Source organism: Podarcis tiliguerta (genome assembly GCF_965153285.1).
Source record: "Podarcis tiliguerta genome assembly, chromosome: Z".
NCBI lineage: Eukaryota > Metazoa > Chordata > Lepidosauria > Squamata > Lacertidae > Podarcis > Podarcis tiliguerta.
Window position 1 is genome coordinate 40614711 of NC_139553.1, and position 21765 is coordinate 40636475.

The 21765-nt window shown below is 44.0% G+C and overlaps 1 protein-coding gene across 6 annotated transcripts in view; it reads left to right on the top strand.

Moving 5' to 3' along the window:
- The window catches only part of IL1RAPL2 (interleukin 1 receptor accessory protein like 2), a 484356-nt gene that overhangs the window by 291697 nt on the left and 170894 nt on the right, over positions 1–21765 (top strand). For all 6 annotated transcript variants that reach the window (XM_083422319.1, XM_083422315.1, XM_083422316.1 and 3 more), the window contains one exon: positions 1985–2138. In XM_083422319.1, the coding sequence (XP_083278445.1) occupies positions 1985–2138 (154 nt within the window). The remainder of the gene's footprint in view (positions 1–1984; positions 2139–21765) is intronic.

Genomic DNA, 21765 nt, shown 5'->3' on the forward strand with positions numbered 1-21765 from the left:
TTCTTCTCTGTTTCTGGAACAAATGATTCTCTCACACAAGAATATCTAACACTCTATATCCAGACCACCTTTGCTCAGCATGCAAGGAGTTGCTGGTTCTGTTGTTGGTGGAGAAAGCAACTGAAGAGACACTAGGCATGGGCAGACCCACCTGAAAATGGCTCAAGATCCATTGGTGGGTCTTGTCCCAAACAGTGAAACACTGGTCTACAATGACTGGCAATGGCTCTCTAGGCTTTCAGGGGTCATTTCCAGCCATTTAGAGATGCATAGGATTGAACTTGGGACCTTCTGCATTCAAAACAAATGCTTTGCCACTGAGCCATGGACTTTCCCCAATATCTGTATTCCTCTTATGCAGAGATGACTTCCTGCCATTTGAAGTATCAGTCTAGAAGGGTAAAAGCCCAGTCCACAGTACTTAACACATGATTTTGTTAATACATCCAAACATTTGCTCCAGGCGGAATACTTTCCATCAAAACTCTTATATTTAACCATAGTGTAAGTTTTCTTTATTATGGAAATGTTGCCCGTGAAATGCCTCTCTTAAGGATTTGCACAATTATGGTCTTTGTTACTGTTTCCGTAGCGCCATTAGGCCTAAAGGATTGTTGTGACAACATGGATTGAGTGCAGGAGTCAAGATGTAATTGAATGAGCAAGGCTTAAATAGAAAAGCTGTTCTCCTCTGAGGGGTGGGAGTGGGAGTGGGGGGATGAGAGATGGGAAGTGGGGGTGGAATTTAGGCAGCAATATGTGATCTGTCTTTCGGCTCTTCTCTTATTATTGAAGATAGACAAGAAAATTTGAAAGAAAACCTATCAGACTGGCAGGTGAAGGGCAGGGAGTCGTTAACGTGACTTTTGTGAGACAAGAATAGAAGAGGTATTAGCAATTTCAAGGCAGAGAAGGTGTAGCTACAATAACAAACATACCAATTATTCAAAAAGTTTGATTTTGGGTTTGCCAGCCGGTCCATAATTGATGGGCCCAAATGATAAAACTAAGTGCTTTGAAAGGTAACCAGATTGTGGGTCTGAAAAGCTGATAAACTACAGGCGGCAGCCATTTTAGGTGTGTCCAATTGACGTCCGGCCACCAATGCGCGAGTCCATTTGGAGCCAGATGGAGGCAAAGCAGGGGAGGAACCGGGGGCGGGGCGTAATGGGGCATAACAGGATGGGGCACACTTATAAGTGCTTTGCCAACACATGTGGGAGACTGGGAATGGAACCCTATACAGATACAAAAAAGAAGTAGAAGTGCGCATAAGGCCTGCCAATCTCAGGGCAGTTTAGGGGATGAACCTAAGAGCCTTCTGGATCAGGTCAATGACCCAACTAGTCCAGCATCCAATATTTAATAATAGAATAATAGAATTGTGCAGTTAGAAGGGATCTCAAGGGTCATGTAGTCCAACCTCCTGCAATGCAGGAATCACAGCTAAAGAGTCCCTGACAGATGGTCATTTAACTCTGCTTAAAAACCTTCAGTGATGGAGACTCCACTACCTTCTGCCTATTCCGTCCATTCTTACTGTCACAGAGTTCTTCCTATTGTTTAGTTGGAATCTCCTTTCTTGTAACTTGAAGCCATTGGTTTCAGTCCTCCCCTCGAGAGCAGCAAAAAGCAAGCTGCCATGTGACAGCCCTTCAGATATTTTAATATGATTTATCATATCTCCTCTCAGTCTCCTATTTTTCAGGCTTAACATACCCAACTCCCCCAACCGTTCCTCATAAGGCTTGGTTTCCAGATCCTTGATCATCTTGGTCATCATCCTCTGTACACATTCCAGGTTTTTGTTATCCTGTTATCCTATGGTGCCCAAAGCAGGACACAGTACTCCAGATGGGATCTGAGCAAGGCAGAATAGAGTGCCCACTATTACTTTCCTTGATCTGGACGCTCTATTTCATGCAACATTACTTTACCATGCCAAGTTAAGACTCCGTTTGTTTTTTTGTTTTGTTTTTTGCAGGAGTGTAAGCCAAAAATGTGGAGAAATCTAGTAGTTCAGAAAGAGAACACTCTACTAATACAAGATGTTCAGGAAGAAGATGGTGGGAATTATACTTGTGAGCTAAAATTTGAAGGAAAGCTGATACGACGAACAACTGAGTTCAAAGTTACAGGTAAGAATATTTTGGGGTGAAATTGAAGGGAAAGAGCATGACATGTAGGAGGTCAGAAAAACTGATGCCTAGAATGATTTTTTAGAACTTTTTTTTTTTTTACCCTGCCTTATCTTACATTCCAAAGTGGCACTACACACATCAACAGAACATCAAAGAACCAGACATCAACTGAACATCATACAATATATTTGCAGCCCATCTGTGCAAATAACCTGTGCAAAAGTACAAGGTAACTCAAAAGTCAGCTAGTAGAAGCAGAGCAGAAAATTAAGTTAGATAACCTCTCTGAAAGAGGTAGAGCTCATCAGGGCACCTTTTCCATAAAAATGCAGCCTGGGAATCCATGCCCCTACCATTTGCAAATATTTTATCAACATAGGAACATAGCAAGAGCTGTGCTGCATAAGGCCAAAGGACCACCAAGTCCATAAGAACTAGCACTGGTGCATGTCCATATTTCAAAGGTGCTGATGTTGAAATTAAAAGTTCTCACTACTCATAAGGATTCCTGTTCAGCAAAACCCCTTCACTGTTGCTGCCCAATACTGCATGTATCGGGGGGGGGGGGTTTGGCTCTCACAAGCAGTCTGATGTTGAATGTAGCTAATTACGGAGCTAACTCCAGATTTTGGTGGAGCTTCGAGCACCAAGATCCCAGTGTGTTTTGGTGGGATCTCTGGCACTTGAATTCCCTATTCATTGATCCTTGTGTGAGCCCTGAAAACAGTGAGCCCTGAAAATCAGTGAGCCCTGAAAACAGGAATGTGCAGGAAGCTGCCTTGTACCAAGTCTGAGGACTCCATTTCCAGAAGCTGCTGTTACACCATTTTTTTGCAGTTGGAAGAGACTGCACAGCATTCTGAGCTTGTTAAAGCATGTGCATAAAGCTAATAAAACCGTATGTGTTCATATGCAGTTTGGGGTGTCTCATTGGTGAGAAGTATTCAAATGTTGCACTTGGCTCTTCATAGCCAACCTATTGTGTTAGACTTAGGACCAATGAGAATGGTTCAAGTCTGCCTGAGCAGCTTCCCTTGGTAAACCACTGAGCAAGATCCTGTTTTTTCACCTGTCTTTTTGGAGGTGTGGGATGTGTGGGTGATGCCTGTGTGATCTGAAGGCATGTGACACACCCACCTTCCTATGTCTAGAGCAGGTGTTCCAATGATCCACCTTGGTTACATTATTGAAATGCATAGCTTGTTTTCCCATCTACCTTCAGAAAACTACAAATGCAATACTTGTTTTCATAAATTCTCACACTGAATTCTTATGACATTGCTGCTGGGCAGGGAGTGGTTCCCTTTGCCCCAACTTTTCACTCTAGTTTTGCAGAAGACAGTGTCCCATCTCCATTGCTGCCTCTTGTTGGTCTTCTTTCAAATGCCAATTTAAACTGCCCGGTTACTTCTGAAATTTGTGTGTGCAACAATCAGTTGCTCTGGCCATGACAAATTATTCCACTCAATTACATCAATTGAATGCTTCTGCTTGAACTCCCTGTTCACTTAATCTCTCTTAAATCTCATTAATTCCCTAATTTTCAAATTGTGCCTGCTGTTATTGGGAGGGAATTTGCTGTGGTAGTTGTTCCGTATTGGATGCCCTTCTCAACTGGAGCAATCTGCCTGAATTTCATTTCAGCCAAAGACAAATGGTGTGGAAGTGCCACTTTCCAGTTTGGATGACAAACCAAAGCAAGCATATATTCTTCAACCCCAGCATCTTTCTCATGCTGTAATATCAAAGTAAACTCCCCAGTCAGACTTAGAACAAAAGTAGGTACCTCCAGAATGGACCCCATGAAGATTCTCATTAGCAGATAGCACCTAGACCAGGGGTCAGCAAACTTTTTCAGCAGGGGGCCGATCCACTGTCCCTCAGACCATGCGGTGGTCAGGACTTTTTTTTTTTAATGAACGAATTTCTATGCCCCACAAATAACCCAGAGATGCATTTTAAATAAAGGGACACATTCTACTTATGTAAAAAACATGCTGATTTCCGGACCTTCCGTGGGCCAGAAGGCAATTGGTCCGCATCTGGCCCCTGGGCCTTAGGTTGCCTACCCCTGACCTAGACAGACGAGGCCCAGAGATCACCTAGTCAGACTCTTCCATACTGAGATGCGAGGTATTATATATCCATTTAAATTACCCCGCAAGACGAATGCCTCGGAAGACGAAAAACTCGCTAGACGAAAGGGTTTTTCGTTTTCTGAGGTGCTTCGCAAGACGGATTTTCCTAAGGGCTTGCTTCGCTAGACGAAATGGCCCTGCCTCTTGTGTCATGGCGACGGTCACTGCATGCACACACGCACGCTTCCCCGCTCCTCCGGCTCCCTCCCACTTTCGGCTGACGGTTACGCCGCTACCCACCCCTCTCGCGCACTCCCCTCAGAGAGCCATTGCCGCCAGTGCCTCTCTCTCCCTGGAGCCGAACTCCTGAGCCCCGCCGCCCTCCAGCAGCCGTGTCGCACGGTGGCCACAACGCGCGGGTGAGTCTGAGGTACCGGCTGCGGCAGCTGTCCTGCTTCTCCCCGCCCCTCCCCGCCGTTGTTAGTGTTTAAATGCAGTGGTGTTTCGCAAGACGAAAAAACTCGCACAACAAAAAAAACTCACAGAACGAATTAATTTCGTCTTGTGAGGCACCACTATATACTTCTTCCTGAGGGAGCCTAGGTCAGCAAATACACCAGTAATAAAGAGCACATTTTAGAAAGCATTCTAACAGTCACAAACATTCTAAAAACAGTTTTAAAACATTCTCTTGAACACCCATCAGGCTCCACCTCCTGAACCTGACTCACCCCAGCTTTCACCCACAGGACACTGGCAGCCCTATGAGTTGACAGGATGTAATTGCAAGCATTTGCTCCACCATATTTCTTATAAAGGTGCAAAATGCTTACCATTTTGATTTTTCTGAAAGAAAGCTGCTTTCATTACCAACAGAGAAATAGGTCAAGTGATGACACAGGTGGCGGAGAAACGACCAAGGCATTCTTTGCAGCTGGGATTTGCACCATCCATATCTTATTTTCAAGTGCTATGTAGGATGTGCCCCCACCCCCCAATATTTCACAGAGCTGTCTTTTGTGCAGATGGCAGCAATTTGCATGAAATTTGAATAAGCTAATTTATTGTCTAGGTGCAAAACTAGAAATGACTACTGTGATTTAAAAAGAAATGCAATACATCCCACCACAGTGAGGAAGGTTGTGCCCTTGTGCCCTGTGCCCCTACTTAGTCTGGTGTCTAGATGCTCCCTGTTGGTGGGTAGCTTCAAGGCTCCCCCTACTCTCTCTACTGATAGTTTTTTATCTTGACCAGGCAGCTCCCCAGAACCAGGATTGTCCTTGGACAGATTACTATTCTCCCTGATGTAGGGGGCATGGTCACCTTAAATATCTCTTTTCTCTCCCAAAAAGAATGGCTACCAAAGCCACATTCTCCCTAGCTCCCTCAACATCCCCAAAGCCTTCCTCCTACCCATCAGTTTGACATTAAATTGGCAAGAACAGCTTCCTATTAAGGGAAAATATTGAATGGGGAGTTTGAATTCAACTGTGGACCTCTTTGCTCTTCTTATGGAATAGATGCAGCTCAAATACTTTCAGCAACATTTTACCATCTTGGATAGGTAAAAGAAGGGCAGAGTGCAAGGGGAGGAGTGTGGTAGCATTGCACATGCATGGTCAATGGTCAAGGATGGTGGGAGTTGCAATCCATAACATCTGGAGGGCACCACTTTGGCCACACATGAAGCAGAGGGTGGTTGGGGAAACAGTCGCCCTCCAGATGTTGCTGAACTACACATCCCATTATTACTGACAATTGGTCGTGCTGACTGAGGCTGATGAGAGAATCTCCTCCAGGGCTTGCCCACCCATGAGCCAAGGTGAGGCAACCAATCAAGCCTGGAATCTTCCAAAGCCCTACCTGGAGGTGCCAGGGACTGATCCTGACACCATAGAGTCAAGAAGTTGTACATCTTCTCCCTACTTTTCTCAAAAAAAGGGGGGGGCATAGAGATTGGACTAGAGCCAGAAACTAGAGACTGGTCCTGGTAAATATGGAGAGTTGGGATATGTGGTTTTATAGAGGAGTGATCATGTGAAATATTCAGTGCTTTTTGAATTTAGATATGTTGTGGCGTTTCTCAGGTAGATTTTAAAAAAAATATAGTGCTGCTATTGTATATTATGATCTTGCACAAGAACCAATGGGTTGGATCAAAATATTAAGGCTGCCTTCTCTGTGCCTGGGATTAAATGCCATTGAACTCGATGGGATTCCAGTGTGTGAATGCCACAGGTGTCTAAGGCAGGGTCAATTGCCTATACAGTGGTACCTCGGGTTAAGAACTTAATTCGTTCCAGAGGTCCGTTTTTAACCTGAAACTGTTCTTAACCTGAAGCACCACTTTAGCTAATGGGGCCTCCCGCTGCTACCGTGCCGCCATTGTGCGATTTCTGTTATCAACCTGAAGCAAAGTTTTTAATCCAAGTACTATTACTGGGTTAGTGGAGTCTGTAACCTGAAGCATCTGTAACCTGAAGCGTCTTTAACCGTAGGTACCACTGTATTTTTCTCAAGTATGGGTAGTGCCTTCTGAACTGAAGCGCACATGTGCTGCAGCTGCATGCAATCACATCAAGTGGTTGTGAGTATGTGAAGAAGAGATGCCTGGTGAATTGTAGTCTTCTGAATATGTGAAGCAACTCCATTGAGAAACAATGTGAAATTGTGCAAGGCTATTCTACAGTTCTCTTTCTGGTATCAGAACTGTGACAATATCACTTTTACTACCACTATTACTTTCTGCCTTTCCTGCAAGGAGCTCAAGGAGGCATCCATGCATCTCTCCCTGTCCATGATATCCTCCCAACTACATAGGTTAGATGGGAGATGGCAACTGATCCAAAAACTCCCAGTGAGCTTCAAGGCTAAATGGGGATTTGAAGCCTGGTCTCCCAGATCGTAGTTCAGCATTCTAGCCACTACACCACACCAACTTTGCTTGATCTCACAGTCACTGTTTGGCGCTGAGTATGCCTAGGAGATGCGGGTGGTGCTGTGGGTTAAACCACAGAGCCTAGGACTTGCCAATCAGAAGGTCGGCAGTTCGAATCCCTGCAATGGGGTGAGCTCCCGTTGCTCGGTCCCTGCTCCTGCCCACCTAGCAGTTCGAAAGCACGTCAAGGTGCAAGTAGATAAATAGGTACCATTCGAGCGGGAAGCGTTTCCGTGTGCTGCTCTGGTTTGCCAGAAGCGGCTTAGTCATGCTGGCCACATGACCCGGAAGCTGTACGCCGGCTCCCTCGGACTGGACCTAATGATCAGGGGTCCCTTTACCTTTACCTTATGCCCAGGTGAACCAGCCCCATAGAACTGGGATAGGGGGAACCTGTGGCTCTCTGGGTGCTGTTGAATCACATCTCCCATCATGCCTGATCATTGGCCATGCTGGTTGGGGCTGATGGGAGTTGGAGTCCAACAACCTCTGGGGGTTCTCAGGTTCCCCATCCCTGCTGTAGCAGGAGAAATGGAACCACTCTGCCATTCCCTATGCAACAGGTAGGTAGGTAGGCAAAGTTACCCATCTTCATCAAGATAATATACTGCCTGCAAGATGGGCAGGTAAATTAGCAGGGTAAGCAGTTGTGTTCATTTGCAGGTAATGATGGACTTCAAAACGGAGAGAGAGAAATATACAACCTCAGCATATCAAAGTTATTGAGAAGAAAATGTGTCAGTGTTCTGGATGATTCAATAAAAGCTGCTCTTTAATTTTTGGTACCCAAGTCAATAAAGATAAGAGATGTGCCTGTTGACTGAGTAGGAGCTGTTTGTATGCTCGTTGATGTGAAATGATTCCAAAAGACAAATGGAGGGGGGTATTATGCCAGATTTCCCTTAGAAGTACTGTAAAAGACGCAATGAGAAATGTAGCAATATGCTGCAGTCTATGAATTATATATCACCCAGCTACTCCGAGTGCTTTGCTTTACAGCTTCCCAAGCTGCCTGCCTGTATTGTGAACATGCAAAGTAATTAGAATGGCAAATAATGTTCTCTTTTATCATACAGTGATGGGTTCCTCCATCACTTTCTTTAGTCAACTTAATTCCCTTTCTCTCATGTCTTAAATCAGCAGATGATAGAGCTTTGCACAAATGGACTCTTGCACAAATTCTCCACCCTGTTTGCGGGAAGGGTAAATTGGGGGGAGGTGTTCACTGAATTTCTCTAGGGCAAGGACAAAAGGTATAAATGATTCCTATGTTCTACCTCTAGTTGCTGGAAAAGTGAGGAGAATGATGTTGTGCTTGTGGGCTTCCTAGGGGAATTGGGCTGACTACTGTAAGTATAGGATGGATCCAGCAGCTTCTTCTTTTTTTCTCTGAGAAGCTCTTGGAGCTGAGGCTCACCATTACTGTTGCCAGTGGCACAGTATTATTTCTTTTGCCCTAATTTCTTCTTCAGTGGTGGCAGCCCAAGTGACATCTTTGTTAGAAACCCGGCCACCATTCTGCATCCTCCACAACACCCCAGATCTACTATTGTTCTGGGTCACTGTGGGTGGAAAATAGCAGTGCCCACCCATGCCAATAATGGTGGAGAATAGTGGAACAAAATTCTGCAAAAGTTATTTTCCTACTAGGGTGCGGGAAAGAAAATTTCGGGGGGGGGGAATGGACTTCTGAAAAATGCCATATCAGATGTAGTTTGTAACTTGGGTGGAATCTACACACATATAAAACGTTTTGAAAATACAGTGAGTTTTCCATAAGGCTCACCATCAAGTGTCACATTGTATAGTGCACTTAAAAGACACTTAAAACATTTTATTTGCAGCTGTATAGCTGAGTCCTTGGTGACTTAGTCACACACACAGCTTCAGCAGCTCCTGACAACGCAGCAGGTCAGACTTCCAGTTCAGCTCCTAAGACCTAATTTTCAGTGATATGATCAATCTCTAAGCAGAGCCTGAGTGGCATAGCAGCAATACCTCTGTGTAGTAGTGGGTGCCCTGCATGGACAGGACATTGGACTAGATGACTTTTGAGGTTCCTCCCAATTCTGTGTTTCTAGGCTGCTCCACTGCAGACTACAGATAATTATGACTGAAAGTTGGATGCTCCTCAATATAAAGAAAAGCTTTAGCATGTCAGGAAAAATTGGCTGGATAGGAACTCTTCTCTATGGCTTGCTAGTTTTCGGTCTGCAGGGATGGCGATGATTTTGTATAAAGAGTATCCAGTCGTGATAACCTCCCCCTGCAGTCTGAAGTATTATAGCCCAGAGCCAGGTTTACCATTTCAGTGAGAAGTAGATCTCACTTAGCCTGAACCTGGAGTCTGGCATACGAGATGTGACAGGATCAGAGCACTAGTTGGTATCGCTGCAGGCAACTGTTGTTTCCCCATGATCCTCCCCAACATGCAGATGCTAATAAATTACAGATGCTGGCTTTGTCCTTTGCAATTTTAAAGATGAAAGGACAGGTGAAAAACACACAAGCACATTTAATCTCCTTGAGTTGCAGGCATTTCTCAGGTGCTTTGCAGATATGCTTGGTTGACATACAGATATGCTTTGTTCGTTCTGTATTTGCATGCTGGCGATGAATCCCATCTATGTTTCTTGGGACATAGGAATGTGCCAGGGTTTTGGGTGCATCTAGTTTAGTACTGTCTACACTGCCTGGCAGTAGCTCTCTGGGACTGCAGGCGGGGAAACAGCATGTGATCAAAACTGGGACCTTGTGCATGCAAAGCATTGCAGATGACCTTTTGCTATCTGACAGACGTGATCTGTAAGTTGCAGTTTGGTGCAAATTCTGCAGCACCGATGGGACCTGATGGGAGGCCAAGCCCCACCTGGAAGGGCTCAGATTCCCCAACCCAGGACTACGGTATCTGCCACCCCATAGGTGATGTCTTAATTGTTATACCTACTAAACAAGAAGGGATGGAATCTAAGGGGAGTTGCAGGATGGGTCCTGGGTATGAACCAGGTAGCCAAGGAACTAGGAGAAGCTCAAGTGGCAAAAAAAAAAAATCACATTCGTCATTATCAACATCATCAGTGAATGTGAAATTGTGTTTTATAAGCATGAAGGAATCGGGTTGGCTCTCCCCTCGCCCCTCAGATTATGCTCTTCATCTCACAGATTCAATAATTCATGCCCCAGGCCATTAAGATGATTGATTCTATAAGCTGATAGTACTTTGTATTTCCGCTGGAAAAGAAGAATTTGATATAGGGTTGTGGGACTGCACAGGTACTTTAGAAAAGCTGGCAGGGCATGGAAGCTCCCCCATTCTACTGGCCAACCCTGTTCCCCCAACCCCCTTACTAAATTTCTTTAACCAAGGCTTGCCCAGTCAAAGGCTTCTGAATTAATAGTATCCTCCTTCCTATCTCTCATTTGTTCCAGTGGCTTAACCATGATGGCTGTTTTACCTTTATTGTTGGAGGCAGTAAATGCCTCTAAACACCAGTTGCTGTGAATCACAGGTGGGGAGAGTGCTCTTGCACTCAGCTCCTGCATCTGGTTGGCCACTGTCAGAACAGGATGCTGGACTAGGTGGGCCTTTGCTCAGATCCAGCAGGGGTCTTCTTCGGTTCATTGCCCGTAAATGCATCTGGGTCTGGCTCAAGGAAACTTTGGAGACTCTGCAGATAAATCCATTTCAATTAAGCGAGGTCTAGAAATCTTGTAAATTGTTTTGTTGTTGTTGTTTAGTTATTTAATCATGTCCGACTCTAAGATTTCCACTAGACCAAATCGCTGCTTTTGAATTATGTTTTAAAATGTGTTGCTGAATTAATCAATATACTTTTTAGTTCATTAAAAAGGTTATTTTAGGCTGGAATCCTTACTCCACTTACCTGGGAGTAAGCCCCACTAGATTCAATAGGACTTAGACATGGTTAGGACTGCACTGTTAAGAGATTTAATTGATCTGGCTTTGCAAGCAGACCTGCAAGCAAACTCTGGATCAGACCAGGATTGTTGTTGTTTAGTCATGTCCGTCTCTTCGTGACCCCATAGACCAGAGCACGCCAGGCACTCCTGTCTTCCACTGCCTCCCGCAGTTTGGTCAGACTCATGTTTGTAGCTTCGAGAACACTGTCCCACCATCTTGTCCTCTGTCATCCCCTTCTCCTTGTGCCCTCCATCTTTCCCAACATCAGGGTCTTTTCCAGGGAGTCTTCTCTTCTCATGAGGTGGCCAAAGTATTGGAGCCTCAGCTTCACGATCTGTCCTTCCAGTGAGCACTCAGGGCTGATTTCCTTAAGAATGGATAGGTTTGATCTTCTTGCAGTCCATGGGACTCTGAAGAGTCTCCTCCAGCACCATAATTCAAAAGCATCAATTCTTTGGAGATCAGCCTTTATGGTCCAGCTCTCACTTCCATACATCACTACTGGGAAAACCATAACTTTAACTATACGGACCTTTGAAAATTTTGCTTTCCCCCCCTCACGGAAATGGGTGGACATGTGATGAGGAAGAGAGGAAGGGAAATGAAAGAAAACATTTGATCTTCGACGCCCTCTGAAGTTTCTGACTGGCTGCCATTTTTTTTATACCCCTATCAGCTCAGGATACGCTACTTAATATTTAAAACTATGCTACTTTCTCCAAACCTCTAAATAGCTTTATTTGCTTCCTTGCTCTGCCTGTGTTCTAGCTGCTACAGATGTTGCTGTCACATTTAATAAAGAGTTTGTAAGGCTTAAATATTATACTGCTGTAGTGCGCGAGGTCCCCCCCCCCCCCGGCAGTATGTCTTTGGCATAGGAAAAAAGAAGGCTTTGCTTATTAGGATGAGGCGTCTCTACTGCTAGGGCCACTGACACTGGTGTTTCATCTCTAGATGACAAAGAAGCCACAATAATTCATCTCCTTACATCTCAAGGTCATCAGGAGGGGAACCTTCACATGCTCCAGCCTCTGCATAGTACAGTAATGAAGCATTGGCAGCTTGTCATCCTGTTCAAATATCCCAATGCGGTTGGTGAGAATCCTGTGATCCCCAAGCATTCCTAGACCAGTCTTTTCCTAACCTGGTCCAATGCCCAGACATTTTAGGACAATGGGGCCTATAAGCGCCAATCAATCTGGTGATTGCATGCATGATGTTGTGGGTATTGAATAATAATTAATAGGAAAAGGATTCAAGTTCAACTTGATTTTTACCAACCAATATTTGCCTTTAGATATTGTTTTTACATGGATATCTTGTCATGTTTTAAGCTGCCTTGAGCATTTTTTTTAACTATGGAAAGGTGGCATACAAATAAAATGATAATGATGGTGGTGATGATGATGATGATGATGAGATGGGGGAGAAATTCCATCCGGTTTTCGTTTAAATGCAAACCTATCTAGCCTGCTGTCATAGGTGCAGCAAGGGCCAGAAAGACACAGAAATAAACACAGGAGATTGGTATTTTGAGTTGAAATAGGCCACAAATTTTATTGGTTACACATGCAAGTAGGGTTTGGCCAATGCAGTGGGTATGAATCTGGTATGAAGCAGCCTGCCTGGGCCCCCATAAGGAAGGGTGAGCATGAGCTGGTCTGGGACTGAGCAGCAGGCTCTGCTCCCTCGGAGCCCCAAGTGAGTGGGAACGTCCACTTTATAAAAACAATGCACAAGCTGAAACATATCCATCCATCAAAATCCACACTTCTCTGAATTTTGAATTTCAATTCTCCAGCTAAGTAATGTGTACAAATATTAGGGTAAAGGAATATATTGGCAGAAGTAATAAACATTGCATGAGAGGGGATTGCTTTGCAAAAGAAGTGTCTATCTGGCAATATTGAATACAAAAAAATATGCATATTAGGAGAAATCTGCACTAAAATAAACTGATGTGGAAATGTGGAGGACAGAACTGAAGACTGGGAAAGTGAGAAACGAAGGGAAACTGAAATTGACAGGTTTGCCCACCCCTGTTGAGACTTGCAAGCATTGCTTCTTTTCTCTATGCTTGATTATTGTACAGTAATGACTGACAGCACAATGTGTTATGAACAAAACATAGGGGAAACACAGGCTTTTGGAATGCGATTTATTTGTGAGTTTTCATTGGCTGCAATTGCCTCTGTGCTTTATGGTTTTGCTAGGGATGTATTTTAAAATTGTTGTTTAACTTAGAACCACATTGGAATCCATCTTTTATGAAGGGTGGTATATAAATATTTTAAATGAATAAATGCAGCCAGGGCCATTGAAGAGTAGCCTTGCATTTGAGCCCGTGTGAGATCTTTTTATCTCTGGTACCTTAAGCATCCAAATGAAAAGTGATGAAATATTATAAGGGAAAGCCTGGCTAAAGCATGTTTTGAGGGGATAGATCAATAAGACACCTTACTAGAAATAAAAAAGGTTGATTTAAACAAAGAAAGAGGTCACATTATGTATCACATTTATTTTCTGCTAACTGCAATGGGTTGTCCTTTTGCCCAAATCATATTCCGAGTTGCAGAGGGAAGAAAATGTAGCTACTTCCATTTTGACAAAATGACTGCATTTCAAGAATATTATCAATCTCACTTTCAGACACTTTGCAGAACATGACCATGTTTTAAATTGGAGCGTTCCAGGCTTTTTTTCTTGGAGGTCATGGCAATTACTGTTTCTTCATGTTCACCCTTTGATGGCAAGCTTGGCTAAGACCTGCCTGATAGATTGGTATTATGAGAGTAAAGGAAATGAATTCAGGATGTTATATAGAGTTCACAGATGCCGAGAATTAAAGGTTCTATCAAGGAACAGTTGGGGAAGTGTTTGCATCAGTTTTCACCCTGAACATGAAGTCTTAGTCAGATCACATGGGAATGGGGTCTGTAAGGGGTCCATGTTCCATCCACTTAAGCCTCTTTGAATGTTGTTGAACTACAACTTCCATAATCCCTGACCACTGACCATGCTGGGTGGTGCTGATGGGAGCTGTGAGTCCAACAGAATCTGGAGGGCCACAGATTCCACACCCTTGACAGATTCATCTATGAGATTATTCCTTAATAGCATGGAGCAGGGTCTTTTTAGTGTTGACACCACAATAATAGAATTCCTTCCCAAGAATTTCTAGCAGAACGCATGCCTTTATATTTTTAGGAAGTAGGCAAAGACAAAGTTGTTTAAGTAGACAGGGGCAGGTAAACTGTTCTTGGACTCTTGATTCCCATCAGCCCCAGTCATCATGGCCCGTGGTCATGCATGATGGAGGATGTAGTCCATGCTTTTAAAACTCATTAGAATCTTAATGCAATTAATGGATTGAAGTGGTAACTGGTAGATTTTGACCACTGTTCTCGTGTTCAGTCTTTCGTCCTAATGTGGCTATAATCCTTTTCTGAGCTTTTTGCCAAAGTGGAGAAGTTGCATGATCATCATTATCATTTAATTTATGTACCGTTTATATGCCAAAATGACATCTAAGCAGTTTACAGTTATAAAATCAATTATAAAAACCATACATAATTAAATTGCACAATAAATCTATTCCACTCAAACATCCATAATTAAAATAGAACAATATGGTTAGCATAATAAACATAATATCACAATTCATTTCAACCTCATCTTCCATTTTATAGCATGCAATATATGCTCAGTAAGGTCCTCCTTAGCCCCCAAGGCAGCCATTAATGTCCCACAGATCAGGAAAAGGGCAATAAACACTTCAGCCAATTGGTATTCAGCCAAGAAAATGCTGGGCTACAGCTCTCATTGTCTCTGACTATTGGCCATACTGGCTGGGGCTGGTGGGACTTTATACTCCAAAACATCTGGAGTGCAGCTGTTTGGGCACGTTGGAGAAGGCTGAAATTTGTGGGCTACCAATGTGTGTTGGTGTTGCAGCATTTTTTTCCTGCCATGGTTTCTTCCAAAGAATCCTGGAATTTCTTTGGAATGCTAAGGATTCTCTGTTCCAGTTTCCTAGCCCAGTTGATAAGCCATAAGTTTCCTTTGAAAGAGGTAATGGTGGTGTAGCACCTTGGGCTGAGACAAGGGGAAATCCAACACCCCCATTCACCCATGAAGCTCACGGGGTAACCCTGGGCTAGTCAATGGCTCAGTTCAGGCATACGCATGAACACACAAGCATGTGAGTTCAGTACTTACAGTGGAAACTGAAACTCCTTCAGTCCTCCCCTAGCCATCCTCGTGTTGTGCTGACTGTAGCTAAGCCATGGTTTGGCTTAGTGCTATGCCTTAACCTTGGCTGACAATTTGTCTTCCCCAGAAAAACCATGGGTGGCGAGCCAAGAACAAACATTGGCTGAAAGTGGGGCAAATTGTGTGTATGGGTTCTGGTGAAATGCTAGGACAAACCATGGCTTTGCTTTTGGATATTTCAGCAGCAGAATGACCAGCCACAAAGCAGACACAATTTTATACTGCTGAGTACCCTTAGTGTTATGTGTGAATTGCATCCATCTCTCTCAACCTAACCTACCTCATAGGGTTGTTGTGGGGAGAGAACATGTATTGGGGCGGGGGCAGAACCAATGCACATTACCCTGAGGTAAGTGTAATTAAGAAATACATTAAACCTGTAGTGTTTACAGGTTTAACATCACCTCGTTGAAGTAATATATGAAATAAGCTGCTTCTAATTTAGCTTTAACTTCCATTTTGCATGATTCTGCTGTCACTGTAGAATAAGAAAAGAAGAGCAAGAAAAAAAACAGAACAAATACTTCTTGTAGTCTCCCCGGACCTTTCTTGCTAATTATTAACAACATCAAATGCTGTTTTGTCAAAAAACCTGCTCAGTGCATAGGGCTTTGGAGAAGGGTTGTACTTAGCTGATGAATTATAGAAGGTAAATAGCCATCCTAAAAATATTTTGCTACATGTGGGGATTGGTGTTTCTCTTTCATTACAATAACAGAGCCGTTGTTGCAGTTTTCAGGAGGCTCTGAGGTCACACAGGGTTTTTTTGCTGTCAGTGGTTCCAAAATAATCTAACAGAGAAGGGAGAACAATGGGTAACAGGGACATTTGTCACAACCACATCACTAGAACGGCCAGTGAAGTTGAGTCCCATGCCTTGAAACAGAATCAGTTTGCAAGCTGTTCCAGTTAGGGTCCCTCCAGACTGGTGGGTTTTTTGAGGGGGAGGGAAGTGTATTCTGCACTATGTCATGATAATAAGGCATTAGTGGTGAATTTACACTGTGTCTTCCACAAACCATTCCACTTTATTAGCTGTTCTGCAATGCTTATCCAAGAGCAGTACTCTTGCGCTATGCCACAGCAAAAGTGGGACAATCCTCCCCACCCCCAGAACATTTGAGGGATGAAAAGCTAAAGGACTGGAAACAAAGCAGCAGGACCACCCTAAAACTCTAGTAGGCTCAAACAGTGTTGAAACTGGGATTGTTTATAACCGCCCCAGCCAGTACCATCATGAGCACAAACCACAATGAATCTACTACTACAATTTTTTAGAAAGTTGTTAGTTTTTCTGTTTACTATGCATTGGGCACCTCTTAAGATACTGCTTTTTAAAATATTGAAATTTTGAAATATCAATGAGATCGTCTAGGTTTGAAGACATTTGGACACCATTTTGAATCAAGATGGCAGACTGAACCTTCCGAAACTGCACTGATTTAAACTTTAAAGTTTTGCATGATGGTTGCTGAGACCAAGGAGCAGATTTCATCTGTGTTCGGATGCAAATGGATGCCCCACAGTTGGCTCCAGACAATCCATCAGAGCAATGTCCTTTGCTTGCTGCTCAAAGCTGCCTTGCATCCAGTCTCCACAGGGAGCTGGACAGGGTTTTGATCTCCTGTAATGTCCCTGCTTTCTGGCAACTACAATAATTATGAAGGATACATCTGAGTGGCGCATGAGTCATAGCACTGGAGATCAATCAGTCTGGAACTGCTGATATACATGTAGAACTGTTCCCTGTGGTGAACCACTGAACTTCAGGTGTCAGCATCCTTACTGAAGAACCTTCTAGAATCACTCTGGGAGGTTCTTCAGACTGAACATTGGATCTTTCTAGGCATGAAGGAGTAGATAAGAACTTCCTTTTGCAGGTGAGCCTTGCTCTTAAGTGGCGAAGCCTTCCTAACCTAGGGTGTTTTTCTGTATTCTGACTGGCCTCTGGTCCTGACTTGCTCTTTGGTAAGAACAACAGGTTGACCCCTATTCAATGTCCCTCTGTTTACAATCCTAAACATGGGTTGTATTAGCTAAGTTCTACTCAGAGTAGAGCAGACGTAAGTTAGTAAGTTAATGGATGTAAGTTAGTCACATCCAATAATAGTGCAATTGTGTTGGGTTTATACTGGACCACCCACACATCATTCCGCTTTATTACTTAGTATACTCTGAGTAGGAGTGGCATTGGATTCAGTGTTTACAGTCCTAACCATGTCAGTGCAATCCTAGACATGTCTACTCAGAATAAGGTCCTATTGAATTCCGTGGGGCTTACGGCTGGGTAAGTAGGGTTAGGAGTGTACCCTAATTAGTTACAGTGTAGGACATTGCTTTTCCATGGTATTCCTTACTCTCTGGAAAAGCCTGCCAAAAGGGATCTGCTAAGCAGCCTCTGTGTATAACTCAGTTTTTGCACATTGATAAAGAAACTAATTCTGAATATATGGGAAAGCTGCAAATACATGTTGAAAATAAACTTTAGAGTGCAAGTGAAAGCATTTGGAGGGGGCAGGGAGTACATTACACCAAGTGTGTATACCAAGATGGCTGATTCTATTGACATCTCAGTAAGTGTTTCCACGTACCACTGGCTTCCACTTCTGACCCAGTGGACCAAATCATATTTAAAGTAGAACCAAGCAAATTGCCATCTTGCTAATCCTGTGGTTGCCACTGATATTTTGGTGGCTGATCTTCAGGCAAAACATCTGAGAAAAAGCAGGGGCATTTTTCAGCTGGAGGGCCACATCCCCTTCCGTGCAACGGGCTGGGGGGGGGGGCACATGCCAGGGGCAGACATGGTTAGAGGCAAAAACTGATGGGGAAATGAGTTCAAATCGTACTTTTGTGCAGTAGATTAGCTTTTGCACACATTCTCTATCCTCCATCCAGGAATGCAAAAGGCATTATGGGAGTTTAAGGACACATTCCAGCCAGGCAAAAAAGTCTCAAGGAGGATGCAAAGTGGGGCCAGTCAGATGTGTGGCCTAGGAAGAAAGGGAGTGACTGGGTAGCCTAGGTCAAGTCTTTAGAGTGAGGTAGGAAGACCAGGAGAACCACATATGACCTGAGTTTCCCCACCCCAGTTTAAAGGAAACTAGAAGTCTGGTAAAAATGTTAAGTTGTCTGTGCAACCTGAAAAAGAACATGGGATATGTAGGGTTACCAGCACATTTTGGTGCTTAGAAGCACCTTGGTTAGTTGCTCTCATTTGGGGACATTCAGGAGTGCTTGCCACTGGTCCATAAATGGTCCAGTTTACTTGCATAAGACTGTGCCGGTCCTCCCCAAATTGAGACAGCCTAGCCTGAATTTCCACTTCCTGATTACAGATTTCAGTCGTCAGGAGTTACTAACTCTCCCTCTTCAAGGTCCGTGGCATAGTCTACCCAAGTGTGAAGTCTTAAAACAGATCTGCTTTAGAGCTAACCAAGCATTATAAAAAGTTCCTGAAAAATTGAAGAGATGAGGGGGGTTGGGAACAGCTCGCATGTTGCTGGCTGGATTTTTTTTTTTTGTTTTTGTTTGCTAGTTTGTTTGGGTGTTGTTGTTAGATAAAGATTGTTAAAATACAACACAAAATCCCTCATATCCTTTCGTTCTGCAGGAAGGAAAAAGCTGTGCCTGCAATAAATAAAACATGGCAATAAGTCAAGTCAAAGTTCTGCAAAGCAATTGGTTTCTGGGGTCTCTGTGGGTGCTTGCACCTTGCCTGATGCTTGTGAGCTGACTTTGTCAAAAAGCATTGTTGCTAAGGTGAGATGTGAGCTGTGTTGTTGACATGTGTGGCAGGGGGCTCATTTGTGCATGCAAGTAATGTATGCTAGATAGGATGGCCAGCCTAAGATGCCTACATAAAGCGGCCTTTCTAAGAATCACATGAAAGATGCTGGGAAGAGCATCCTGACACACATCCTGTCAACATCCTCCTCACCTGCACGTATTGGAGGTCTGCAGTGAGGAAGCTTTTTATACTCATTTAGGCTCCTCATGCAATTTAGAAAACGAAGAGATAAGGATTCCATGCTGTGAGGGGAATCTACACGAGTCACAAAAGGTGACTCACTTATTCCTTTAATTTCGTTAACTGATTTATAAACTGCTTCACAGCCTGAAGCCATAGAAGTGGTGTGCATCAAGAATTGAATGAGTTGAAGTCATCCCTCCCAACTCATGGAGAGTCCTTGTCTATTTCCCCACTTCAGGGACACTTCAGGGACACTTTGCATTGGAGCTCAGCATTCTAAAGGATCTGTTGCTTCAACAATAAGACAGCTCAGGCTGAGCGCTTATGTATGGAAGCCTCACCCTTTCCTGGCATTCAGGTGCTCCCATAAAGTTTCCCCTACTTCCAAAAAGCCTCAAGTGCATCAGCTGGGGGTCTGCTTGGCTCACCAACTCCTCTGCTGCTTGGTGGCTCTGGGGGTGTCTAGGTACAGAGTGGCTCCTTAGGCTCACTGGTGGTGGGGAACTTTCCTGGTGGGTCCTGCTTCTCCTCTGAAAAGGCCCAGGTTTGAGGACTGAGCATGGCTGACTCCAACACTGTTGGAGATGGCTATGGGGGTGGAACTAGCACCCTCTACTCTGCATCCTCTATTAGGATGCCTAAACTGGGCTATCCTTAAAAGTATTCCTTGGTAACAGAATGGCACAGAGCCCAGTGGATTCCAATTAGCTAAGTACTGCAGACCCCTTTTCCAAAAGCCAAACAATGTACTCCCCCTACTTTTGAAAAAAATGATATCTCTATGCTACTTTTTGTTATTTGAATTGGCGGACCCCCTGGATGGGTTATGCGGAACCCCTGGGGTCCACAGACCACCAATTAGGAACCAAGGTCTAGGGAACTCATGATGCCTTGTTCCCAGATGTAGATTGGGAATGTGGCACTAGTACCATAAATATTAATTTTTTATTTTTCTTACGGATGTAATATTGTTGGATGGAAGGGGGTTTAGAGGAATCGCATAGAAGAGGAAAATAGGAAATGACAACAGTCCCTGATCTTTCAAATATAAACTGAAGAAGTAATCATAATGCGAGGGATATCCTATAAAAAGCTGGAAATAACCATGGCCGATCTGTATTCAAAACAGGCTTGTGTGATTATATTTTGGTATTGTTTTGATGGTGCTTTGCAATTCCTTGTGTGGGTATTTTAAACCTGTGCTGAAGGGAGCAGTTTATGGGCAGGAAAGAAGTCAACATTTTGGAATAAGAAGAATAGCAGCTGAGACCCGAACAGTAAAATGGTAGGGTGAGACTGTTCAAGTCTTAAGCTTTTATCTGTGTGCCTGGTTTCAGATGAAAAAACTTCAGACCTCTCATCTCAGTGAAAGTCAGATGTTGGATCTGCCAATTTGGGTGAGGTTGGAGAATGCACATGTCTCCAGGGATACAAATCAGGTGAAATTGGGTATTGGTATAGTAAGGCAATGGTCTTCTCCAACCTAGTGACCTTTGGGTGTCTTTGACTACAAATCTGGTCATGCTGGCTGGGGCTGATGGGAGTGCTATTTCTGATGGGAGTTGTAGTCCAAAACATCCAAAGGCTGGCTGGGGGTGGATTTCTGTGGCTGCCTGTGTGAACTGGCAGGAGGAAGAGCTGAACAACCTGCTGAAGTGTCATGAACTCATTGTGCCATCTGTGTTGTTTTATCCAAGATCAGGTTTGTACATCTGGGCATAGGAATCATTGCTACAAAATTTTAAAATATTGTAAGATTGGGGTGTGAATGCTGGGTAAAGGTAAATGTAAAGGGACCCCTGACCATTAGGTGCAGTCATGGCCGACTCTGGGGTTGTGGCGTTCATCTCGCTTTATTGGCTGAGGGAGCCGGCGTACAGCTTCCGGGTCATGTGGCCAGCATTACTAAGCCGCTTCTGGCGAACCAGAGCAGCGCATGGAAACGCCGTTTACCTTCCCACCGGAGCGGTACCTATTTATCTACTTGCACTTTGACGTGCTTTCGAACTGCTAGGTTGGCAGGAGCAGGGACCGAGCAACGGGAGCTCACCCCGTTGCGGGGATTCGAACCGCTGACCTTCTGATCGGCAAGTCCTAGGCTCTGTGGTTTAACCCACAGCGCCACCCACGTCCCTTTAAATGCTAGGTAGGGGAGGGTAAATGGAGCCAGAAGAATTTTAGAGATTGCCTTAATGATTCTTGGAAGGTAAACGACTACGTTCTTTCTTAGGGAAACTACAGGTAAGTAGCCCACAGTGACTAGGGAATAGTTGGAGACTACTCTGATAAGTGAATGCCATCCTCCCTCTTTCCCTCCCTCTCCCTCTCACTGACATAAGAACATAAGAAGAGCCTTCTGGATCAGCCCAATGCCTCATCTAATCCAGTATCCTGTTCTCATGGTGGTCACCAGATGCCTGTAAGCAGGACCTGAGTACAGG